Source organism: Cheilinus undulatus, linkage group 12, assembly GCF_018320785.1.
Source record: "Cheilinus undulatus linkage group 12, ASM1832078v1, whole genome shotgun sequence".
NCBI classification, from domain to species: Eukaryota; Metazoa; Chordata; class Actinopteri; order Labriformes; family Labridae; genus Cheilinus; species Cheilinus undulatus.
The window spans coordinates 37,446,747-37,469,766 of NC_054876.1; the positions used below are offsets into that span (position 1 = coordinate 37,446,747).

At 37.1% G+C, this 23,020-nt stretch overlaps 2 protein-coding genes across 2 annotated transcripts in view; one reads left to right on the forward strand and one right to left on the reverse strand.

Annotated features, from left to right (window-relative positions):
• Positions 1–23,020, reverse strand: part of snx19a (sorting nexin 19a) — a 186,827-nt gene that overhangs the window by 18,468 nt on the left and 145,339 nt on the right. Inside the window, exon 7 of the mRNA XM_041800642.1 lies at positions 6,267–6,401. The gene's annotated coding sequence lies outside the window, so the exon portion shown is untranslated. The remainder of the gene's footprint in view (positions 1–6,266; positions 6,402–23,020) is intronic.
• Positions 348–21,970, forward strand: LOC121518372 (beta,beta-carotene 9',10'-oxygenase-like). Its single transcript, XM_041800643.1, has 12 exons — positions 348–451; positions 7,782–7,986; positions 8,065–8,276; positions 8,769–8,884; positions 11,229–11,331; positions 12,803–12,931; positions 15,610–15,770; positions 15,853–16,020; positions 16,178–16,315; positions 19,810–19,992; positions 20,178–20,288; positions 21,380–21,970. Exons 1-12 carry the CDS (start codon positions 424–426, stop codon positions 21,494–21,496), a joined length of 1,671 nt encoding a protein of 556 aa, XP_041656577.1. The 5' UTR covers positions 348–423; the 3' UTR covers positions 21,497–21,970.

A 23,020-nucleotide genomic window follows, 5' to 3' on the forward strand; every position in this document is an offset into this window, starting at 1 on the left:
ACTCCTTTCTTAAAATAATATGTACGATTTTTCCACATAAAATTAAAAAGTAAGTGGTTGATATTTGTGGCAGTTTTATTGTCAAGATGTATGGAGGGAGCTGCAAAGAGAGCTTCAGCTTTGGTAATAAGAACTCTGTCTTTTAGGGACAAGTCCCTCTGTAACCACTGATTTAATTTAATTTTTATTTATTTATTTATTTTTTGAATGATTGGGTTAAAGTTCAAATTGCATCTCGAGCACTGATTGATCTTTACAGATCAGGATCCCTCAGACTTTCCTCACTGTATATTGTGTTACGTATTGGGTCTGAGAGAGTTACGTAACAGCGCCCTAAGACACGCCCATTGCTGGTTAAATTATGGTCCATCTGGAAGCAGATGCAGACAGAAGAAGCTGTGTCCATCCATTACGACGTCGTCCATGGCTCCGGTGAAGTTCGACAGCTCAGGTTAGCAGCCCTCATTTATTTGTGAGTGGATGTTTGAATTTAGAGAGAGCTGGTCCGTGTTAACCTGCTGCTAGTTTCACGGCGCTGCTACTTCGGACACTTGTACACACAGACGCACGAGCAGCTGGGAAGCACGTCAGCTTTGTTATATATTGGTGTGCACTGCCTCCTGTCCAATTTCCGCATGTGTTATTTCCGATAATGGCTCATACCGGTTTGATATCGGTTTTGACAGAGTTAAAATAGAGAATACAGGTTCAGGCAGATGGAGACCGCATGTGTTGACAGGACACACTGTTCAGCCTTCTGCAGAGTCAAGTTTCAACTCCACGTGCAGAATCTCAGTTTCATTGTTTATTATTCACCAGTTCGCTGTTGGTGATGCAGAAAACTAGTATGAAATGCAAATGATTGATACAGTTAGAGGGGTGTCAAACTTACGGCCCGCGGGCCACTTCCGGTCCGCCAGCAGGTGCCATACGGCCCGCTAGACGTTTAGGGAAAAAGATGGACATTTTTTTTTAAATATATTAATTTTCAGTATTAACTAACTAACGTGTTTGAAATACCAATTTTCACTAATTTTTCATGATCTATCTATAGAAAATAAAGATCATAATATGATGCCTAGATGAGTTATATATGGCACATTGGACTCTTTTTAGAGCAGTTGTTAAAAGAGGCACAGCTGAGCCCACATGTATTTCTGAACCTATCTTTCCAGAAAAAGTGTCTTATTCTTAAACAGAATGTCTCTGTTATTACAAATAAGGTACCTGTGAGGTGAGAAGTTATGTTTGTAGATTAGAGACCAAGATAGGAGAACTTGCCTATGGAAAGCTGATAATTCTACAGGAACTTTGATTACATCATAATTACAACTCAGAATAAAATTTAAACCACCAGAACAAGATGTAATGAACCGCATCTGCTTCTTCACCGCAAACATGCTTTCCAAAAAGAGGCTGATAAAGACTGCATGATTTTTAAGACTGGAGGAGAAGGATTTATTTTGTCGATTTATTTATTTATTTATTCATTTATTCATTTATCAATCAAGAGGAAGACCGTAACCACCGTGCAAAGCTGCACTTTACTCTCTCATAGAGTCCGGTCCAGTCTGCACCTCAGTTTTCCTGTTTCCTTCCTCGGGCCTAAACGAATGTCACACGTTTTTGCTTTTTAAAGCCAAATGTCTATCCCTGTGGGGGACTGAAGCTACTCTCAGTGCGTAGCTGTTGGTCAGCCACAAATGCAGACATTACCTCTCGCCTCTGGCGAGTGACTCAGTTCAATCTCCAGCTTAATCTCTCATTATAATAAATCTGTGATGGCAAACTATCATCAACTAAGTTTACTTACATACGATACATTTCATGTCAACAAGAAGTGCAATTATGGTCTTGATCACTTACGTTTAAACGGGACATCGTTTTTAACACCTGTAGCATATTTAACTGGTCTTGGCAAATGGTAAGAACTCCTCTCATAACGACAAAACAGACTCTTTGTAACTGAACATTTAATCCTAATCTGGACACAGGATGTCCTATAACATGAGAGGTCAGCATGTTTGGTGTTGGTGCGGTGCTAACAGGCATTAAAATTACTTTCTGGACTCTGTGCACTGATCTCAGGCCAGGTGAAATAAGGACCAGATCAGATTTTGTGGACAGGTTGCCATTTTAAAGACATAAACAGTCATGCTGAATGTATATTTATAATGAATGTTCCAGTCTTGTTAATTTAGCATGAGTGGGTCTTTAAAACGTTAAAAATTATGAAACTGCGTTGACAGGAGCATGCATGGCAGGACTGGGCTGCAAACTTTTGACCTGCAGTGACATTCATGCCACATACACACCCACATATGAAGAAAGACTGCACTGTAGAGTCTGGTCAAGTGCTATTTACTCAAAAAATATGACAACAAAGTGACAGGTCTTATTCAATATATATTTCAAGTTCTGCATTTTAAAGTATTGAATACATAGCTATATATATTAATTTTGATACATAAGCAACAGTTGAAAGTGCTGGATTTGATAAGAAATGTCAGTTAATGATTTATGTGGCCCAAAAACATAAAGTCAACACAAACCAGTTCCACAGGGAAAGCTGATTTATATTTACTCATGATGTGGCAGCTCAGTTAATTGGTATTTAAATAAAATGTACTGAATAAACAAACTTAACCAACTAATATTTCACACATTTGTGATTTTTGTCACAACAGTGACACTGTTGTTCTTCTTTGTCTTTACCTAAACTGATTCTCTGTTCAATAACATTGAATGATACTCTGTCCCATATTTTTTCTAAGCCCGTTTAGTCTACAGAGGGCAGGGGTGGAAAGAAGAGCTGGGCAATGAGTTGAAATTTACATGAGACTGCAAATTCTGCAGTAATTTTCAACTCACAGAAGATGTAGCCTAATATTTCTATAACCTTGAAATGCTGTCAAATACTGATAAAAACCGTTTTGCATCAGAGATGTTATGCTGTTATGCTATTTTTGTATCTGTTTTTCTTATTAAAAGTGAGATGAACATTCAATCACCATCCCTTCAATACAACAGTTTATATCAAACTTACAATGAGTCAGCTTAACTGAAATGAGATCTTGTTGTCAGAATTGTTCAGCCTTATTTAATATTGTGTTTGCTACAATATAGAATAATTTATTATTTGTGTTTTTTGATGGGATGAGTGTTTGTTAAGATGAGGAACTTAAAAAAAATCTCATAGGAAATCGCAATATTGGGATTACTTTCCCAAATCCTTCAGCCCTGGTTGAAAGCAACTCATTATATTTCCGTATATGACTGTAATTTAGTAGCATTTGTGTACTTGTACTTTTTGAGTAGTTTGAAAATCATTCAATCTGTACTTCACTACTTTTTAAAAAGTATCAAATGCTGAGAAAAAAAAACAGACATTAAAAACAAGGAAATTTAAGCTTTCAGTCAACGACATGAGATTGGCCAGATGTTTGACGTTGACCACACAGCAGCACAGACCAAGATCACATCCTAAAACAGCTGTTATATTTCACATTATTATAAAGGTGAGACTTTACCTGAAAAACCTGTTTGGAGTTTCATAATCTCATGTTGTTATTGCCAATAAGGAAAGATCAAACTTCACTGCACAACCCTTGAAGTGAACTGTAAAAGTAAAGTAAACTTTAAATGACTTAAACTTAGGTATATCTATGTCAATAATTTTACATCTACTTAAGCAGACTGTAACCAGCATAACTGTATTTTTACTTGAGTGCAGTAGTCTTGTACTTTTTTAACCCCTGACAGAGGGTCGATTTTCTTAAGCCTGGCGCAGGAGAATTTGCTTCTCCAGAGTAAGTTCTATAATAAGCTGCTAGGTGTTCATCTTTTGGAGAGATAAAAATGCATATTTTTATTTTTAAGGCCTTCTTTACATAACTCACTTACGTATGCATTGTATACACATCTGGATTTACTTTTAATAAGTTTTTCTTGAAATGTTGTCCATATGATCACCATTTTTTAACTTTTCCTCCAATGATACAAAGAGAGAACTGGTTTATGAATTATTTCTTTTAAAAAAACAAGTCATCCAGACCACCTTTTACTGTAAATAAAAGAGTATGACTCCTACTCAGATTGACTCTCAGTTTGTATTTGCAGGAGTTTTCTGATTGCTTAATCCACTCTGATGGTCAAAGGTCTATGTAAAGTCACAAAACACTTAATTTCAGGAGGAGCCTCTATTTAAAGGCTTATACTGCAGGTTTTTTTTTTTTTTTTTTTTAACAGATTTCAAATAATTTAGTTCAGTAAGAGCAGGCTTAGTCAAAAGCATAAGTGATTTCCCTTTGGGAAAAGGTAGACAGTTGTCTGGGGCCTCATGCACCAAGAGGCCTCAAGATACATTCATCTTACTGTACGTTAAATATGAGGTATATGTCTAAAATTAAGGATACTTCCTTCACCTTATTAGTGATGAGGTACTTATGTGGAATTAGGGCTGGGTGATATGGCCTTAAATGTATATCCCGATATATTTTTGCTATATCCCGATACACGATACGATATATAATGATATACTTTGAAATGTCCTCTAAATGGCTGTATGTTTCATTCAGCCCAAAATGACACTAGTTTGGTGATTAAAATAGACTGTACTATTGGATTTTTAATCATATTGTATTCAGAAAGAGTAAAAATCAATATTAGTTTAAATTTAGCACACAGTTTTATTTTGAAAAAGACTTCATTCAATCTTTCATTAATAAATCAAACATACATAAATTGTGAAATAGTATTTTACAGTGTATGGAAAGTTCTGAAATGTTTTCTGCGTTATGTTTACTATTACTGGTTATTAAATGATTATTTTCCTCATTAAGGGTGAAGCAAACCTACTCAAAACTCACCAACCCTGCATACAGCCAAAGGCCAAAACCCTGCAGTCTAGTCATTCAGGCTAACAGCTGTGATTACATTAGTCTGTTATCTGTGCTGATGAAAGCTGGAGCAGTTTCTGACAAGTTCATGACATGAGAGCGTCTTTAGACCTTATTCAAGAAACTCCCCTGTGTGATCATGGGGGGAAAAGCTTGTCTGGAGGCAGAAAGTTTTTAACTTCCATTTATCGGTGTTTTGAACTGTTAGGATGAGATAAGGCTCTGTAGTTGAGGAGAGGCGGATCACATTTGTCCGCTGCTGGCCCGTCTTCTCTCTGACATGTTTGACTCTGACAGGGAGTTTTAGCACAATGTTCGTGCCCAGGCAAATCATGTATTCTGGGTTGTGTGTCTTTATGAGATTTTTAAATCCTGTCTTTTCAATAACACTGGGGTCATGTCTTTAGCGACTGCCGCCATTATCTCGGCATCATCTTGTGGCACATTTTAACGTGAGTTCGACCTCTTCCTTTTTACAGCAGAATCACTGCCTGATGACAGACCCAGCACTGTTTCTTGTTGTCCGTCTCTGAACGCAGATAACTAGCCACTAACTCACTACGCTGCTCTGTTTACATCCTTCCTCTCCCATAATTCTCTCTCCTCCGCTGATACAAAAACGCGCATGTGCAGAGGAGAGTTTTCTGGATGGGTGGGGGAGTGAACTCTCTGTTGTGAGAGATGCATTCAGGGACAATGGGAGAAGCAAAACTCCAGTGATAAATGCAAGCTGATGGCTCAAAACTTACACATAATTTATACTCGATGTTGATGATATAGTCATTTTATATATCTTGCATGGCAAAAGCCACGATACATCGAGTATACTCGATATATCGCCCACCCCTACTTGGGAGGACACCTGTCCCCAATAGCAAGGTACAAGCCCATCAGAAAGCCCAAAAATGTCTTTATATTAAGGAAATTAAAGCTAGTTAGATCCTTACAGACAAACTGAAACAATGGATTGATTGATGACTGTGTGTAAAAAACTTTTTTTTTCTTTAATAAGCTACACTTGGACTAGAGCCGTAAAAATATTTAGATGTGCTGAGTTTGAGTTATGATGCTCTTCTAAAAATAAGCAAGTACTGTTTGGGTATATATATCTATATTTCAGATTAGTGTTTGTCCTTTTCTTCTCTGGCTTCATTGCCAGAAAAAAATGTGCTCGTAATATGGAATGGATTATACAGTACATCTGGAAATCCCAAGTATTTGACGTAATAGAAGCATATAGTAATGCATACAGTACAGTATGTATACAGTATTCCCATGGTAACCTTTCAGAAAAAGGCACTCCCTTGCAGCAGTGTGGGGGTTAACAGGGTGGAGTGGCAGTGTGGAGTGGACAGTAATTTAACTCACGTGTCAGTAAAAGGCTGGAATGTGCCATAAGGAGCAGATATCCTCCAGTTTAGTTCAGCTCTGTCTGTGTTTGGGAATCTTGTCAAGCTTCTCACACATGGTCGGGCAAGAGGCTGCATTTCTAATGCTGCTTTTCTGTAAACACAAGAGCCACAATACCATAAATAGAGTTCACATTTAGATAGTGTGCATGCAAGTTTACAAAGCTTGAAGACAGACTTGATGAGGTCAAAGAAGCTCCTCTAACAAAATCACAGAGCAGGATAGAATTAAAACAAATCAAAGGATACTAGGTCTGTCATAGTACCAGAATTTTTTAACTTTGACACAGTACTAGAAAAAATAATAATAATAAAAATAGAAGTCCTAGGCATAAATATTGGGTCATTTATTTTTCTTGCAGGTAAACCCCTGCACACCATCTAAATCTCACACTTGCATTAACATTGTTTAGGCACTGATATGTTGCCAATTATTTGTATTATGTGTACACTTCCCTCTCCTCTGTTCTCTGCTCATTTATAGGGGACATTAACATAACTTTACTGCCTAAGGGACTAGATAAACAACAGTATTTGCTGTTCTTTGAATATGAATGAACCATTGTTTCTTTGTTTTGCTTGTGGCAGCTTTTTGGTTAAAACATGAAGCTGCAGATCTGTAGATTCTAATGCACTGGGACTTCCAGGATATTATTGGATCATTGAAAAATAGAGATTGTATCGTTTTGACCTGTGGTATCAAAAAAGTATCAGAAATTCTAAAAAAAGAAAAAAAGTACTACGACAAAAATGATGTGCATTTATATCACCTCACCAAGAAAAAAGATAAAAATGTTACAATTACGATTATCTATGCTACCTGTAGATTATTTAAACATCTTAAATGGTGTTATATTCTCAAATTGGGACCTTAAAAGTTTTACAGGTGGTTTGAGAAGACTTGAATTTTTTTGTAAGTTCTCCCTCTGATCTTGTCTTGGTTAGGATCAAATAAAAACTGTTACATCTTAATGCCAGATGTGGAAAATGTTAGATGCATGTGCATTGCATTGTGCAAGGGATGTTTGTGTCAACACTGATGCAAATCTGCTGTTAGGAAATAAAACCAGATATCTTTGCAGCGGGCAGACTAACAACAGCTCTTCGTTTCTCTGTTGGGATCTGTAGGTTGTTATAACGACAGTGAGCAGTGCCTATGAGGAGCTGTTTAATTCCTTATCTTGTTTTATTCAGTCATATGTACTTGGCAAGTTAGCTATCTAGCTAATTTATGGACTTGGGGAAGAATATCTATAAGATAGAATATCTCCCCAAAGCAATATGTTAATATTGATCTATTCTTTTTCATGTGAAGCAAAAGAAATGTTTTATATATTTGACATATATGAAAGTAAGGACAGATGTGTTCACTTTTATTGATGGGATTCAATTTTTGATCATTGACTTCATGCATGAACCATAATGTAACTGTGCACAGAGAATGTAATACTATTTTTCTTTCTGTTCTGTACAGATGCCGCCGTTCCTATTGAAAATGGGCCAGCCAAGGCATGTATCACCTCTGTACTGAAGGGTCTGGAAATGATCGCCCCTCTGGTCCGCTCTATGGAGGAGACCCCTGTGCCCATCCCCACTGAAGTACATGGGACCATCCCCTCCTGGATCAATGGAAACCTTCTCCGCAACGGCCCTGGGAAGTTTGAGTTTGGGAACACACAGTGAGTTTCTCTCCACACTCTGCTACAAAACAAATAAAAATCTTACACAATAAAGGCTAAACATCTGTTTCATGACAGCTACAACCACTGGTTTGATGGCATGGCCATGCTGCACAAGTTCAAGATCGAAGAAGGCCAGGTGACGTACATGAGTCGATTTTTACAAAGTGATGCCTATAAGAAGAACAGTGAGAGGGACCGCATTGTGATGTCAGAGTTTGGCACCCTCGCCATGCCAGACCCCTGCAAGAACTTCTTCCAGCGCTTTCTATCTCGTTTTGAGATGATTGGTGAGTGTTAAGAGAGGGAACAAGGAAGGTGCAAGTGCTTGGGCACATTGAAAAAACTGTATTTGGTTTGTTACTTTATTGTGCAAGAAAATTCCTTGACTTTATTAGGTTCTTTCTCTTAAGAATAGATGAAGCAATCATCCTAAGACTGGAAAAAAAAGACCAGCACAGTGAAATGAGGAGCAGATGGAGGAGAAAACCTTAATCAAATGCACAAAAAACTTTTTTTACTATTTTACAAACCGTATGCTGGCATGTCTCTGGTGGGACCTTGGTTGGAGCCTTAAGTAAATAATATTGTGTAATCCCTGTACACCCCAAGCTTACATAATAACGTGTAAGTGCAGCAGGGAACCAGAGAGGGGAGCAGGCCTTTCCTACATGTTTCACATTCTCATTGAACCTCTTTAGTGAAACCATATGCAGCAAATCATGAAGCAGGATGTTCCCACCATTCTTTCTGTCCATTTATCTTTTGTCTCTCTCTTGCAGAGGCCACTGACAATGCAAGTGTGAGCTTTGTGAAATACAAAGGTGACTACTATGTCAGCACAGAGACCAATTTCATGCACAGAGTGAATCCTGAGAACCTGGAAACATTGGAAAAGGTACCATCATAATCATAATGGAGTTAAAAGATCTAAATATTGATTAGAGCTTATCTGAGGACATTAAAGATGCTTTTAAATCAGACTAAAATAACACTGATGTCTTTCTATGAAGCCAAGAAGCAAACATGATCATGAGCATAAAGATTTATAAATTATATATATTGACTTATAATGTCTGAAATAGCTACCATGTGGTAGATGTCAGAGAAAGAGATGTGGTGCCAAACAGACCCTGTTTCATGGCAAAGGTTTTTGATTAAGTGAAACATCCATCAATTTTCAATACCGCTTATCCCGTTGGGGTCATGTATTAAGTGAAACATTTAACTTTAAAAGAAAACAGGCTGAGCTAATGTGTTGAAGAAAACACTTCCCTACATAAACAGGACACAATCAGTTAAAGCCTGGCACACACTACAAGATAATCTTGTTGATTTTTGGCCTGATTTCCTTCTTTTGAACAATAACAGCAAAGGCCCAACTGTCAGATGGTTCTAAAGATTAGCTAGACAGATTTCCCTGTGGTGTGATGAGAGTGATCTTTAGTTCTCCATCTACTTGGAAGACATCAGAGCCACTCTGACAAGAGAATGAAAATATTAAGCATATTTAGTGTTTACAATCCAAAATCCTGTTGTGTGGGGAACACCCAGGACAGCTGAGCAGGCACAAGCAGGATTGTTTCGTGGAACTAAACAAAAGCCAATTAGGAAGCATGTTGACTGAAGGAGGAAGCAAAACAAACACAGTAATCATAAATGATCATAAATTCAAAGTATAAAGTTAGATGGAAATTCTAAATGGAAGACCAATTTGTTGATTTGTAGAACCAACAAAAGTGGTTATAGTATGTGTACTGTAAAATATACTACAGTGGAATTGGCAAAGGAGGGAGCTAGACCAAATTGCCCCTAAAATGGATGTAGCAGGTAGCTAACAGCTAGCCACATTTAGCTTTTTTACTCTAAAGTTGTTTCACTTTGTGAGATTTTGAGTTTTGAGAGTGAAGACTGGCTGTCAGTGAACAGGATCTTCAACTTTGATTGTCCCTTAAGGGAAATTTGCTTTGCAGCCGGGTAAAAAAACACATGGAAACATAATCACACAAACTCAAACACAACACTGAAATGCATTAATACAAAATATTAATTTTAGCTTATGATGAAAAAAATGACTTTATTTTACAGTTATTTAAAGTCTTGTGTTGAAATCTGTGGGTGCTCTGCTGCTCTCTTCTGCTCTGCCTCCTACAGCTTTTTTTTTTTTTTAACAATTGCTGGGTCTAATGTAAGCATTTAGCTGAGATTTTGTACAAAACACTATTGAAGTTTGGTAATGTGTTCCTCAACATTCAGTAATTAGTCTTCAACAACTGATCTGTACAAGAAGGGCTGTTGTGCATGTATAAGAAATCAAGTGCAGAATAACATCAAAATTATAAAAAGTGTTAAAATGACAGGAGCGATTTAAATGTTACATGAGTCGTCCCACCCCTCTTTCTTCTGCTTCCTCTTCCCCGTCTGGTCAGCTGCAGATATGCACAGGTTATGGACCTGAGCTTGATGCCCAATCAAAGAGTTATGAGGAGAATTTTCACTTATTTATTGGTCATGGACATCTTGAGAAATAAATTTTCACTTAGAAATAAAAAATCATTGTGTGCTTTAATACCTACAGCCAAGCAGCACCTTCATGTTGTCATTTAGAAATGTCTCTATGTTTGAGTACATTACAGACTTTGCTTATCCTGTGCGAATGCACCACACTAAACAGAAGTCAGGAGTAATTCACAAATTAGCAGAGGTCCACAGGTAATACATATCACGTGTGGATAGTACTAAAATCTGTATTATACAGTCTGTGGTCTCCCTAAGTGCCAACCTTGGCGTACTGTGTCCCTACACTAAATTGGCATCAGTGCAGTCTTGCACTAGCTGTAACTAGAGAGCTAGTTATGCAAAACTGGCCGAACCTTTACCCTGAAATTCTCTCTCTCTCTCTCTCTCTCTCTGGGACCTATAATTAGACACTGAAAACCCATGCAAAACGCCTTCCTCCTGCCTTCCAGTGTCCAGTCTTTTTGCCCCCTTGTTAGTAAAATGTATTTTAGCTGTGCCACTTCATTAACTTGGATTAGCAGCCATACTAGGAGATTGATGCAGAGGACTGACAGTGGCTGATAACTGTTTGTGAACTGCATGAAATGTTTTACTTTGGAAAACAAAGAAATTTGCCAGTGATCACAGACTTTTGAGCAGTAGTGTGTGTATATTATAATTATTCCCTTTCCACTCTCACGCAGAATTAACTTATCCTTATCAATCTTGACTGTGTTTTGTAGGTAGACTGGAGCAAGTTCATTGCGGTAAATGGAGCCACTGCCCACCCACATGTTGATCCTGACGGTACCACCTACAACATGGGAAACTCGTACGGAAGCAAAGGTGAGTCTCATTATGCTCTAGACCAAGGGTGTCAAACTCAATCACAGCAGGGGCCGGATTCTGGATTCAGGACTAACCTGAGGGCCTAAAAGCATCACCTTTTTAACCATAAACTGTCAACCTTGTTTCACCGGTAATAAAATATGGGAAAAAAAAACAGACTTAACACTGATGATAAACAATTTTGACATTTAAAAAGTTAAAAAGATAAGTTTAAAGGCTCACAATCTGAGAAAAGTAAATTTATTAGTTCAAAAAGGTCAAAGCATGAAATTGAAATTGAAAATAATGTTTTTTTTAAGGGCAAATATAATAGAAAGTCAAAATCATGAGTTTAAAAGGTCAAAATATGAAATCAAATTTGTAATCATGTAATTAAAGGTCTAAATATGATTCAAATTTTTAAATTGTGAGTCTAAAAGGTCAAACTATGGGATTATGACATCAAAGTTTGGAGTTGAAAATATGAGGTAAAATACAAAATAGTTAAAAAGGGCGAAATAGCCTATCACTTCAAAATTAGAGTTATGAATCTTAAAGCTCAAAATATTATATGAGAAGTCAAAATTATGAGTTGAAATGCTCAAAGTATGAAACTGAAAGTCAAAATCCAAAGTTTGAGTCCTAATTGTGAGATGCAAAATTGAAAATGTGAAATTAAAACACAAATGAATTTCTTTTCATTCATTCCTGACATTCCTGACTTCTTATCTAAATATTTTTACTCCTTACTTTTTCAGATTTTATGACTTAACAAGGATATCTTAAATCATCAAGGATAAGTTTACATTTTTATACTTGAGGAAATCTGCAGACCTCATACTGATGGGCCAGTTATAACAGAAATATGAGATCATTTTACGGGACAGATTTGGCCCCCAGGCCTTGAGTTTGACACCTGTGTTGTAGACTGTGAATGGGTCAAATACCTATACAGCATCAGAAGATAAGTAGTAAAATAAGAAGTTATCAGTGGGATTATGCCAGACAGCAGGAAAAGAAAATTAAAGAATGAAGCATGAATAGAAGTTAAACTATAACTTAACTGCTGGGACTAAATCATATCATGACTGCTGTATCATGGTATGCTTGCTATCCTGGACCATGTATTGTATATAATATTAAAAACAAAACCTCATGGTATTGCATCATATCGAGGCATAGCATTGCCATGAGATTTTTTCTTAGTGTGTAGGACTGGATCATATAACGCTGTATCATATTGTGTTGAAATGCATTTTAAGGCATTGCACTGTGTTGAGGGTGCTGTTCATCGTAAGGTATGGTCACACATTGAATCATATTGTTGTTAATCTTATAGCATTGCATTGTATCCAAGGACATGGTATTGTTTTGCATTAATCCTGTACTTTTATGTTTTTGGAGGCATTTTACATTCTTCTGGTAATCAGATAACATGATATATTATCTCATTGCATCACATTGTATCATATTGAATATAATTATACAGGGGCCTTATACAACATCATCAGAGTACCCCCAGAGAAGAAAGAGTCCACAGACACCCTGCAGGGAGCCAAAGTACTCTGCTCTATTGTGCCTGCAGACAAGGCGCACCCCTCCTATTACCACAGCTTTGGTAAGAAAAACACACCCGGACATTACAAGTTCTTATTTTTTCAATTTATCTTGAACATAAAAATAAATAAATACAACAATTTTGCCTAATGAAATCATATCATCTTACCAGTCCGTTCATCATACAAAAGAAAAAAGATCCCAGCAATGTTCGAGAAGGGGCTGAAGGATGCTGAATGCTTATCTGGTCCTGCCCCTACCTCCTATATTACTTCATTTTAAGAGATGTTGATACCTGAGTAAATACATGTATATATACACATGACAATGCATACGTCTATAAATAAAACATACATATATACCTACATACATAAACATAAACATCTACATCAACACTTGTCCACCTACCTTTAAGATTCTTGTTCTTTGTACTGATCTGTTAATTCTTGCTTATAACAAAATTTGAAATTCTTTATTACACATTTTAAGTTTAACATCAAGGCTGCTCCAGAGGATTACCTCACAAACTGAGATGCACATACTTTTAAGAGTCCACAAAAAACGGATTTACATTGTGTGCTATTTCATTTATGTTTGTAATTTTAATCCAGCATGCTCAAAATGGTCTAGGTAACTACGTTCAACGTGTTTGTTTCTGATGATACCATTCAGTATGCTCCAAATTCCTTTAATATTGGTTTTATTTTTATTTTATTTTTATTTAATAGTTTTTTTATTAATCTAATAGTGTAGTATAATAATCCCTCTTGCATATCCTAATAATAGTTATTAATTTATTTTTAGATTTATTACATTTTTTTCTGTCTCTTTTGTTCTATGTTTTATAAAGAGTCTATAGAGATTGTTCTTTTTGCAAGCATTTTGAATACCCTTATTCAGCCAAGGCTTTTCTGCATCTTTATTCCTGTAGCTACATTTTTTAATGGAGTGGTTCTTATCATAGAGTTTTGTATGTGTCTAGAAATGACTCATAAGCTATATTAATATTAGTTTCTTTACAAATAGTGCTCCAATCTCATTGTAGTAACTCATTCTTGAACTTAGCTATCGTTTCCTCTGACCTTTTCCTTTTAAATTTAATTTCCTTTTTTCATTTCTTATTCCTATACTTACATTGATAAATAGCAAGACTGGGAGATGATCACCAATATCAGTTATCAATAAACCACTCGTTGTTTTACTTCCCATATTATTTGTAAATACTGTATATCATCAATAAGGGAAGCACTGTCCATTGTTATTCTGCTAGGCTTTATAATTGTAGGAAAATGACTTACTGTACATCATTTTAATAAATTCATCGTTTTTTTTTTTGTGCTTATTTTGTTTCAGCATATCAACATTATAATCCACACAAATATAGCTGATCTTGTGCTCTGATGCAGTGAATAGTCTTTCCATATTAAAATTGAAGTAATCTATGTTGGATCCTGGTTTCCTATAAACACAGCTCAAAATTATATTTCTAGATCTTTCAATACTTATTTCATACATTGCATCACGTCATCAATAGCTACTGAAAAATCATCAATAAGCACATATAAAAGACCTCCATCCACAAACAGAGCAACACCACCATCCTTCCCATTTTTTGTACTGATACCATGAAAGTTGTATCCCTGTAACACAAAGTCTGATCCTCTCTCTGCATCTATGTTTCTAACATGGCTATTATATTAAAGGGATTTGCAAAAAGCTCCAAAAATTCTTTTATCCTCTGGAAGTTTGTGTACAAATTTCTATTATTTAAATGTACAAAAGATATATCAATTTCATTGTTAGTAATTCAGTTTTTAACAAAATTAGATCTAATCCAATATAATCATGAATGGAGCAATAGGGCAATGATACCCTCTTTGTTGTGACTAATTGAAAGTGATCTCAATTTGTATGTCTACATCCTACTGGTCTGTTTCTAATTTCTCAAGTTGTTCAATGCTCCTGATCCACATCCCCCTGGCATTCTTTGGTTCACCCTAGAGCGAGACGGTTCTCCAGAAAGTCTATCCTCTGCTCTTACTCCATGTTCAGTCTGTTAAGTTGCTTGATTTCATCCAATAACTCTGATATGATAGATTGCTGCTTTGTCAAAGTCACCATCTCACCAGACATCATGTTCATGGACTCTTTAATATCCTCAAGTCCCTCAGAAGAGTTTTCATGGACATGACTGACCTCGGTACAGGCTGCTGGTGGTGAAAGAGGGCTCACTGGTAGGGCTGCTGATGGCTGCGGTTAGCCACTTCAGTTTTACTCTAGTGTCACGTGTCTTGCCTCTCCGCGTTCCGTGTTTACCGCAATCTCTTGCATAAACGCGTAGCAATAAATCAGCGCGGGCTCAGTTGACGGCGCTATTGGGAACGCCGGCTCACTTGACCACTTGTCCAGTTGCCATGCTACGGTTTGCCGTCGGCACGGGCCTGCTAGTGGTGGTGAAGGAGGCCCACTGGTCCAGCTGCTTAGCGACAGTTAGCTGTCGGCACGGGCCCGCTGGTGATGGTGAATAGGCCTGCAGGTCCAGCTGCTAGGCTACGGTTAGCCGTCGGCGCAGCCCCGCTGGGAGGCGTTGGTTAGCAGGCTTTAGATGGCCGTTGTCAACAGGTCGCTAGGAGGGCCTGCTTAACCTGTCTGTGTGTTCAGGCTCACAGCTGCTCGCTCGCTTAGTTCTGTCTGTAGCTTTCAAGCTTTTGCTAAGTAAACCTTTTCTTTTGTCATCAGCCATGTCTGAGAACTATGTGGTGTTCATCGAGCAGCCGATAAAGATGGACCTGCTGAAAATAGTCACATGCAAGCTGAGAGGGAAGGCCTTGAGTGAGGGCATCTACTGGGATCCAAAGCTGCAGACTGTCTTCCATCTTGTTGACAAGCGCACTGGCGAGGTGAGAGGCAACATTGATTAATAATAGTGAGTAAACCCCCTAGTGTTAGATACTTGATGTTTTAACTGTTGGTTCACCACAGGTCAGCTCAGTGAAGTACCACACCAAAGCCATCTCAGTCTTCCACCAAATCAACGCCCACGAGGAAGGTGGGTTCTTGTTGCTCGATATGTGCTGCTCTGACGATGGTCAAGCAATCAACAACTACCTGATCCAGAACCTACGCAAGTCAGGAGATGCTTTGGATGAGGTTAGCGTGTAATAATGACACACACTGTTAATAGAGAGAAATACAACCCTCCGTGAAATCATAGCATCAGTGTTTTTTTGTTGCATATCTTCTCTCCTTGATATACAGAACCATGAGGAAATGAATGCCCACATTGTCTCTGAAATGTGTTTTACAGGTGTACAACACTCTGTGCCGGGCTTTCCCTCGCCGTTTCGTTCTTCCTCTTAATGTGACCAATGAAACCCCATTAGACCAAAACCTGAACACTCGACCCATGAGCATGGCAACCTGTGTCAAAATCGGCAAAGACAAGGTGAGCAAGAAATGAATAGTAAAATTCAAATAAACTTTTTGGTCTCTTTACATTCAAGATACTTTACATATTCGCCATTTATATTACAAAAAAGACCCATCAGATGTGTTAACACAGAGAGCAGGACAAGAACTTAAAGCAATGAACTTGATAAAAAAAAAAGAATATTTAATAATTTTTGAACATATGTGTTAAAATGATCAATAACATTGAAAAATACCAAACCCTTAATACACAGTTGCTCTTAAGTAATACCTTTAATGCAAAGTTGCTGCGAGCTAAAGATAGAGCTATCCATCTTAAAGTCAGCCAATCCTGAAATACTGAAGTTTTCCAAGTCCTTTTGGCATTACATATAGGTGAGAAATGATTAATATTTATAAAGATAGAGAAAGCAGAGGAGCAGGCACTGTTAAAATGGCACAAATCATCACTGCTGGCAATGTATCTGTGCAATACAAACAGTATACATGAGTTTGGTGCCACTTCTGGGAATAAAAAAGCAAGAAGCCAGCCAGTATTGGTTGACCAGGATTTCTTTTTAGTTTCTTTGCTATCAAAACAAATATTTATATGTGAACTTTGTCAGTATTATAGGGGAAAGTGGGGGGATTTGTGCCATGGGGGAAGTAGTGCCACCCCTTGTTTCTAGAAAACCATAGAAGAAATTGGTCATGTGACCACATATTTTTGAAGAGCCATTCATTTTACTCATCCTGCAAAGAAGCGAGACACATGGCATGTGAGGTAAGCCCATTTTAGCTCAAAAAACTGTTTTTTGCCTTTCGAAGTAAAATTTCTATGATCAAAGTTTTTTGATTGCTTTGTCTGAAAAATTTAAGACAAGTTTGAAAACATTTCACACATGTTTTAGTGCTTTAGTATGCTACACTATGAGTCTATGCAGTTAGCATGATGTTAGCTCTAAACTGCTGGATCATGCTAGTTTTTCAAAATGGTGGGGCTGGGGTGATTTGTGCCAAAGGGCCTGGGTTAAATTGTGCCAGTGGCACAACTCACCCCACTTATGATTATTTTCAACATATTATTTTATTGTAATTGTATATTTTATTCTTACATTTTATCTCTAAAACTATGTGACATTTTTAATTTTAGACCAAAAAAACATCATGCCACGCACTTATAAACAGAAGACCGACAGGGCTTCAACTCCTCTTGTGGAGCTGGACAGAGCAGTAAAAGAGGTGCAACAGGGGAAGACCATACGTCAGGTGGCAAGGGAGATGAAGATCTGCAGGATGACCTTGAAAAGATTCATGGGGAAGAAAAAGATAGGAGAAGTAACAAAGACAGGGTATAAGAGAACAGGACATGCCAACCAAATCTTCAAAGAAAACATGGAGACAGAGCTGGGAGACCATATAAAGGCACTAGCAGCAATGTTTCACAGCATAAGTGCCATGAAATGCCATGAACTGGCTTTCGAGTATGCACGAAGAAATGGCATTGATATCCCTGCCAGCTGGATCAGAGAGAAAAAAGCAGGTTAGGTTTAGTGTGCATTTATGAAGTAACAGGGAACACTGATAATTATTTTCCCAGGACATGCTCATTATCAGTTATCACCATGCAGATAGAATACAGAGAAGCAAAACTGGGTATTATTTAAAGCGTATAGCTTCACCTTATGTAAATCTAAATGTAAACTGCAATGGTTCAACAAGGATGAATTAAAAGATACCCTCTATGCTAGTAAACTTTTAACCTGATTTCAGTTTTGAGTTTGCATTATGTTATTAAAGAGCAGTTTTGTTTGGTTTTTAAGTGGCCTAAGTCACAATGGGATATACAGAAATTGGCCAAAGTCACTTTATTCTTATGTTACATAATTGACAGAAAGCATTCTATGTATGTCAACAGGCATTTATTGCCAAAGCCTTTGATTCGAAATGATTCACAAATATATATTGTGTATATAAGTTTTTTGTTTCCCAAAAACTAGAAAATATGACTTATGCCAATGGTTTAATAGGGTGACGATATCTAAATAAACCTTAAATGAGTAATGTTGTATTGAATTTGTCTTGCTTTTATATATACTATCACAGTTGATGAGATTAAAATGTTCTGTTGTACTTCAGAAATCACTTGCACAATTTACCCCAACGTAATTTCCCCAAAGGCACAACTTACCCCGCACCGGTGGCAAGTTGTGCCACAAGACCCATTTTTTTCTGAAAGCTATAACAGTTTATTTCAGATCCAAAGTTATTGTTCCCTGGGATGCACCACATCCTGAAATATATGTACATACTTAAGTTGGAGGCATTACTGTCATGGCCTCACTTTAAAGTCACTTTGAGTAAAAAGTGGCACAACTCACCCCCCTCTCCCCTATTGAAGACCAAAATTTTGGTGTGGCAGCAACCATTATAAAGTAAAGTAAAGCTATACAGTTAGTTTGATCCTTTTATAAAAAAAAAAAAAAAACATTCACAATAAAATTAGGCATACAAGGAGGTACATAGTTAACCAGTTTTTAGCAATATAAACATATTGACTTCCTTCTATTTCATAGACATTCGCCACAGTTTTCATTCATAGGCTCTTCTGTAATAACAACCTCTTACCTCCAGTTTCCACATACAAAGGCTGTGCCTTCTTTGGATTAAGTTTTCCCTTTATAAATGGATTTTATGTTTAAAAATGTGTTAAATTACAATTTTGCTGCACAAATGTGTCACACTAAAAGAAAATGATTAAAAGGTTCATTTGGACCCGTTTCCTCCCTAAAGCTGGATTTAACCTCAAAACCAGCCCAAATCCAATTGTGGTTTGTGAATTTTATTCCAAGCATTTGTTTTACCCTCATTTGTAGAAGTAGTAATCCTTTGTAAGTAAAAGTAAGTAATCCTGTTTTTAACCTAGAATTTTGAAAAGTATTCTGGAAATTTGTATTCAAAAGCTACTAGGTGGCTAAATTTGTAATACGTGACACTGGAGAGGTAAAACAGTTAAACATTTCCCTCTGTAGAGACAGTGTTCCCTGTTATCACCCACAACAACATTAAAGCCAATCGAGACATTGCTGGTATCAACATTATTAGAAAAAATAAAGCCACTTACTGTATATGGCACATGACTACTATACAAGTGACAGCAAAAAGATTTTTAGATTCATAGATAAGCATGAGTTATGGGCTATTTTCAAGTGGTAATAGTGAGTTTTATAAATTCTGAAATACTTATGTTGAAGTATGTGTTCCTTTTTTTGGATATTTGACTAGAGGAGAAGTCACAGTTTGCATCTTTTACAATGTTACGGGAAAACAGATTGATTAAAATCATAAGATTGAGGTTATGAAACCAAAAGCACTGATTTAATTTACTAATGCTTCAAAACCCCCAAAAAATCCATCTCTTCTCCACAAGCATCACAGACTTTAGCTCAAAAACTGGTGGAGTATTTTACTGCATGTCTTGTCCACTGTTAAAAAATCAGACTCTGAGTGGTTGATCCTCTCTGTAATTAGGTGTTCTGTCAACATGAGGATCTACATGGAGAGGACCTGCAGGAGTATGGTGGACTTGAGTTCCCACAGATCAACTACAGCAACTACAACACAAAGCCATACCGCTATTTCTACGGTTGTGGCTTCAGACACCTGGTGGGCGATTCTCTGCTCAAGATGGACCTGAAGGACAAGTCGCTCAAGGTATGTGCTTCACAGAAAAAGGCCTTCAACATTTCTTTGTTCCACATTTATCCTCAAAAAATGCAAAAATATTTCTAATAAGGCAACCACCATTGATGGGTTTCATAATGCCTCAGTGCTGTCACACCACACTCATGTTTTACATAATTTAAAGATGCAATAATTGTTTGTGTGTTTGACCTCAGGTGTGGTATCAGAAGGGTTTCTACCCATCAGAGCCGGTGTTTGTCCCATCACCAGATGCTGTGGAGGAGGACGAGGGTGTTATCCTGTCTGTGGTTCTCACCCCCTCACAGGTAAGACCGAACAAATCACGGCTATGTTTATAAAGAAAAGAGATAAATATGAAGTTAAATTTATAGACTCTTAATGAGAAAAGACATGATGGGTTTTAGTCAACAAACAGGAACACAAATAAGAAAGAAAAAAAATAGTTGAAAAGATTATAGTTCAATTTACCAAGTATCACAGCAGTAAACAGCAGAGAAAAGGGATCTTCTTGAGAAATGTACTCAAACATGATGTGACTGTTTGGGGTGAGTTTTAGTTTTCAGCCTCAGTGTTTTAATGAACCACTTCATATAATTAATCTACTGAGTATAGAGTAACAAGGTCTGCTGCTGTCTTGAGTGATAATTACCCACAGGCAGCAGGCCAGTAAGTCCACCTGATCTTTTGTTAATTTGCTCCAAAGTCTGTTTTCATTCAGACACATAATCCATTCATAAATATTAAAGAGTGAGATGAGCAGAGTCATAAATATTCATAGATGGTTTTCAGAGAATGCATTTTAATAATTTGAAGTTTATGAATGGAAAACAAACTTAATATTTACTGAAATATAAACAAACTGTATTTTGTAGCCAGATCACTGCTGCCACCGATATGAACAGATTGGATATGTCTTTTTAATATTATCGTTTGAAGAGAACATAGAGGGGGATACAGATCTTGAAAACATTGTTAAGCAGCATTCATTTTGACCAGCTGAGGTTTTAAACTTCTATACCCTCAGGATCACAATGATCCTTGGTGTAAACCACAGCCCAAATGTTGGAAAATTTTCAACTACTTACATTTAAAGTGGAAAAATTGCACTTTTAACTTAATACATAAACATGGAAGTACGTCAGTGCCACAAAACACAACATTATAATGATCAGCCAAGAGGACCACCAAGTGACGGTGCTTTTGAGAAAATATTCCCCATGCAGTTTTATCTTGGTAGCAGCATTTTACATCAGAAATGAATTTCAGGTAAAATGTTTTTAGGCAATGTAGTTATTATATAGTCTTTCTTTTTTGATAGTAAGGTTGAAATTTAGACAGTACTCTGAATATAAACTCTCTCATTTTGATAGTAACATGTCATAACTCTTTTCTCTAGGATAAAGGAACATTCCTCCTGGTTTTGGATGCTAAAACATTTGAAGAGCTGGGCAGAGCCAATGTGCCGGTGAACATGGCTTATGGCTTCCACGGCACATTTAACGCCTGTGAATGAATGATGTGATGTGTTACTGATGTTGACTATAACATGAAGAATACCAGTGCAGTGTCAACCATTATAACCACTATAATCCAGATGGTACTGACTCACAGCTCTACATGTTAAAGACAGATCTTCTGTTACTGAACAAATGCTCTTTTTCATTGGTTTCTGGTTTGAAATCAGACCCAAATGTGATGGTATTGATCAGTCCAATCATATTCAGGCAAACTGAAGATGAGTATTATAAATACATTCCTTTGGCATTAATTGTGCTGTCGTTATTCGCAACAGAGTGTTATGACCTCTTATTCTGCTGCCTTAATCCTGGTCATTGCAGGTTGTAGCATGTTTCAACCTTTAGGTCACTGAAGTGCCAAATGCTTTTCTTTTGTACTTCTTTTTTAATTGAGCAATACATTTTTGAGCTTGCATGAAATTTTGAACTTTTGTAAACTCTTCTTGGCATTAAATTTACTATTATATGAACCTTATGGAAGTTGTGTACTATTTTGCACCCTACACATATAAACAGAGAAAATTCCATCCAGTAATACTTCTAAAGAGTGTACACAAGGGGTGCTGTGTAGTCTAGTGTTTTTGTCGTGTGCCTCATGGACAGAGGCCGCAGTCCTTGTTGTGTTGAATCTGACCTTGCTGCATGTCAACCCCCACTCTCCTCCCAACTTTTACCAGCGGCTCATCTTTTGTGTCTTATCAGCTGTCCTATCCAATGAAGGCAAAAATGGCCCCAAGAAAATCTTTTCTAAAAAGTAAATGTACTCAAAAGGTTAACTCTAGTCTGTTTCAGCTGCTGACAGGACTTTACATTTCAGTATGGAGCACAAAGGGAGCCTGTAAATAGAAATCAGTGCCTTGTGTTCTGAAGTTTCTAAAAGAGAGGGGTTTTAACACACAGTATGTGGATTTCACCACCAGAGGGCTCTGGATAAAAACAACAATGTATGAAGAGTAGAGATGAGCTGCTCAGCTCTACTGCTGACTTCTTCTTTTGAATTGAGGATAGTTCAAAGTGGAAGAATGTCCCCTGATCTGAAGAGACTTGATTTCTGCTGCAACATTTGAATAGTAGGGTCAGATTTTGGGGAAGACAACATGAAAACCTGCCAGACCACCAAAAAACATGGCATGGAGTTACATGCAGGTGTGTCTCAAAGAATTAGAATATCATGAAAAGGTGCATTTTTCCTATGGTTTAATTAAAAGTTAAAATTTCAGATATTCTTTATTCATCTCAAACAAAGTGAAATAGTTCTAGACTTTTTAAAATGTTTAATCCTAACTATTATGGTTTACAGCTCATGAAAATCAAAAATCCACTATCTCAAAATATTAGAATATCACAAAACACCAAACAAAAATGATTTATACTAGAGAAATGTTGACCTTCTGAAAAATTATGTTAATTAATCCACTCAATACTTGCTCTGGTTTCTTTTGCATGAATTGCTGCATCAGTGAAATGTGCGACAGGAGCCAATCAGTCTGTGGCACTCATCGGCAGTTGTTGAAGCCCAG

What these genes read in the sequence shown, in the direction of transcription:
- LOC121518372 (XM_041800643.1), top strand. Translation starts at nt 424, where the DNA reads ATGGCTCCGGTGAAGTTCGACAGCTCAG. An exon ending in ACCTGGAAACATTGGAAAAG is followed by an intron (nt 8,885 to 11,228) that starts GTACCATCATAA and finishes TGTGTTTTGTAG; the next exon opens with GTAGACTGGAGCAAGTTCAT. An exon ending in TGGTTCTCACCCCCTCACAG is followed by an intron (nt 20,289 to 21,379) that starts GTAAGACCGAAC and finishes TCTTTTCTCTAG; the next exon opens with GATAAAGGAACATTCCTCCT.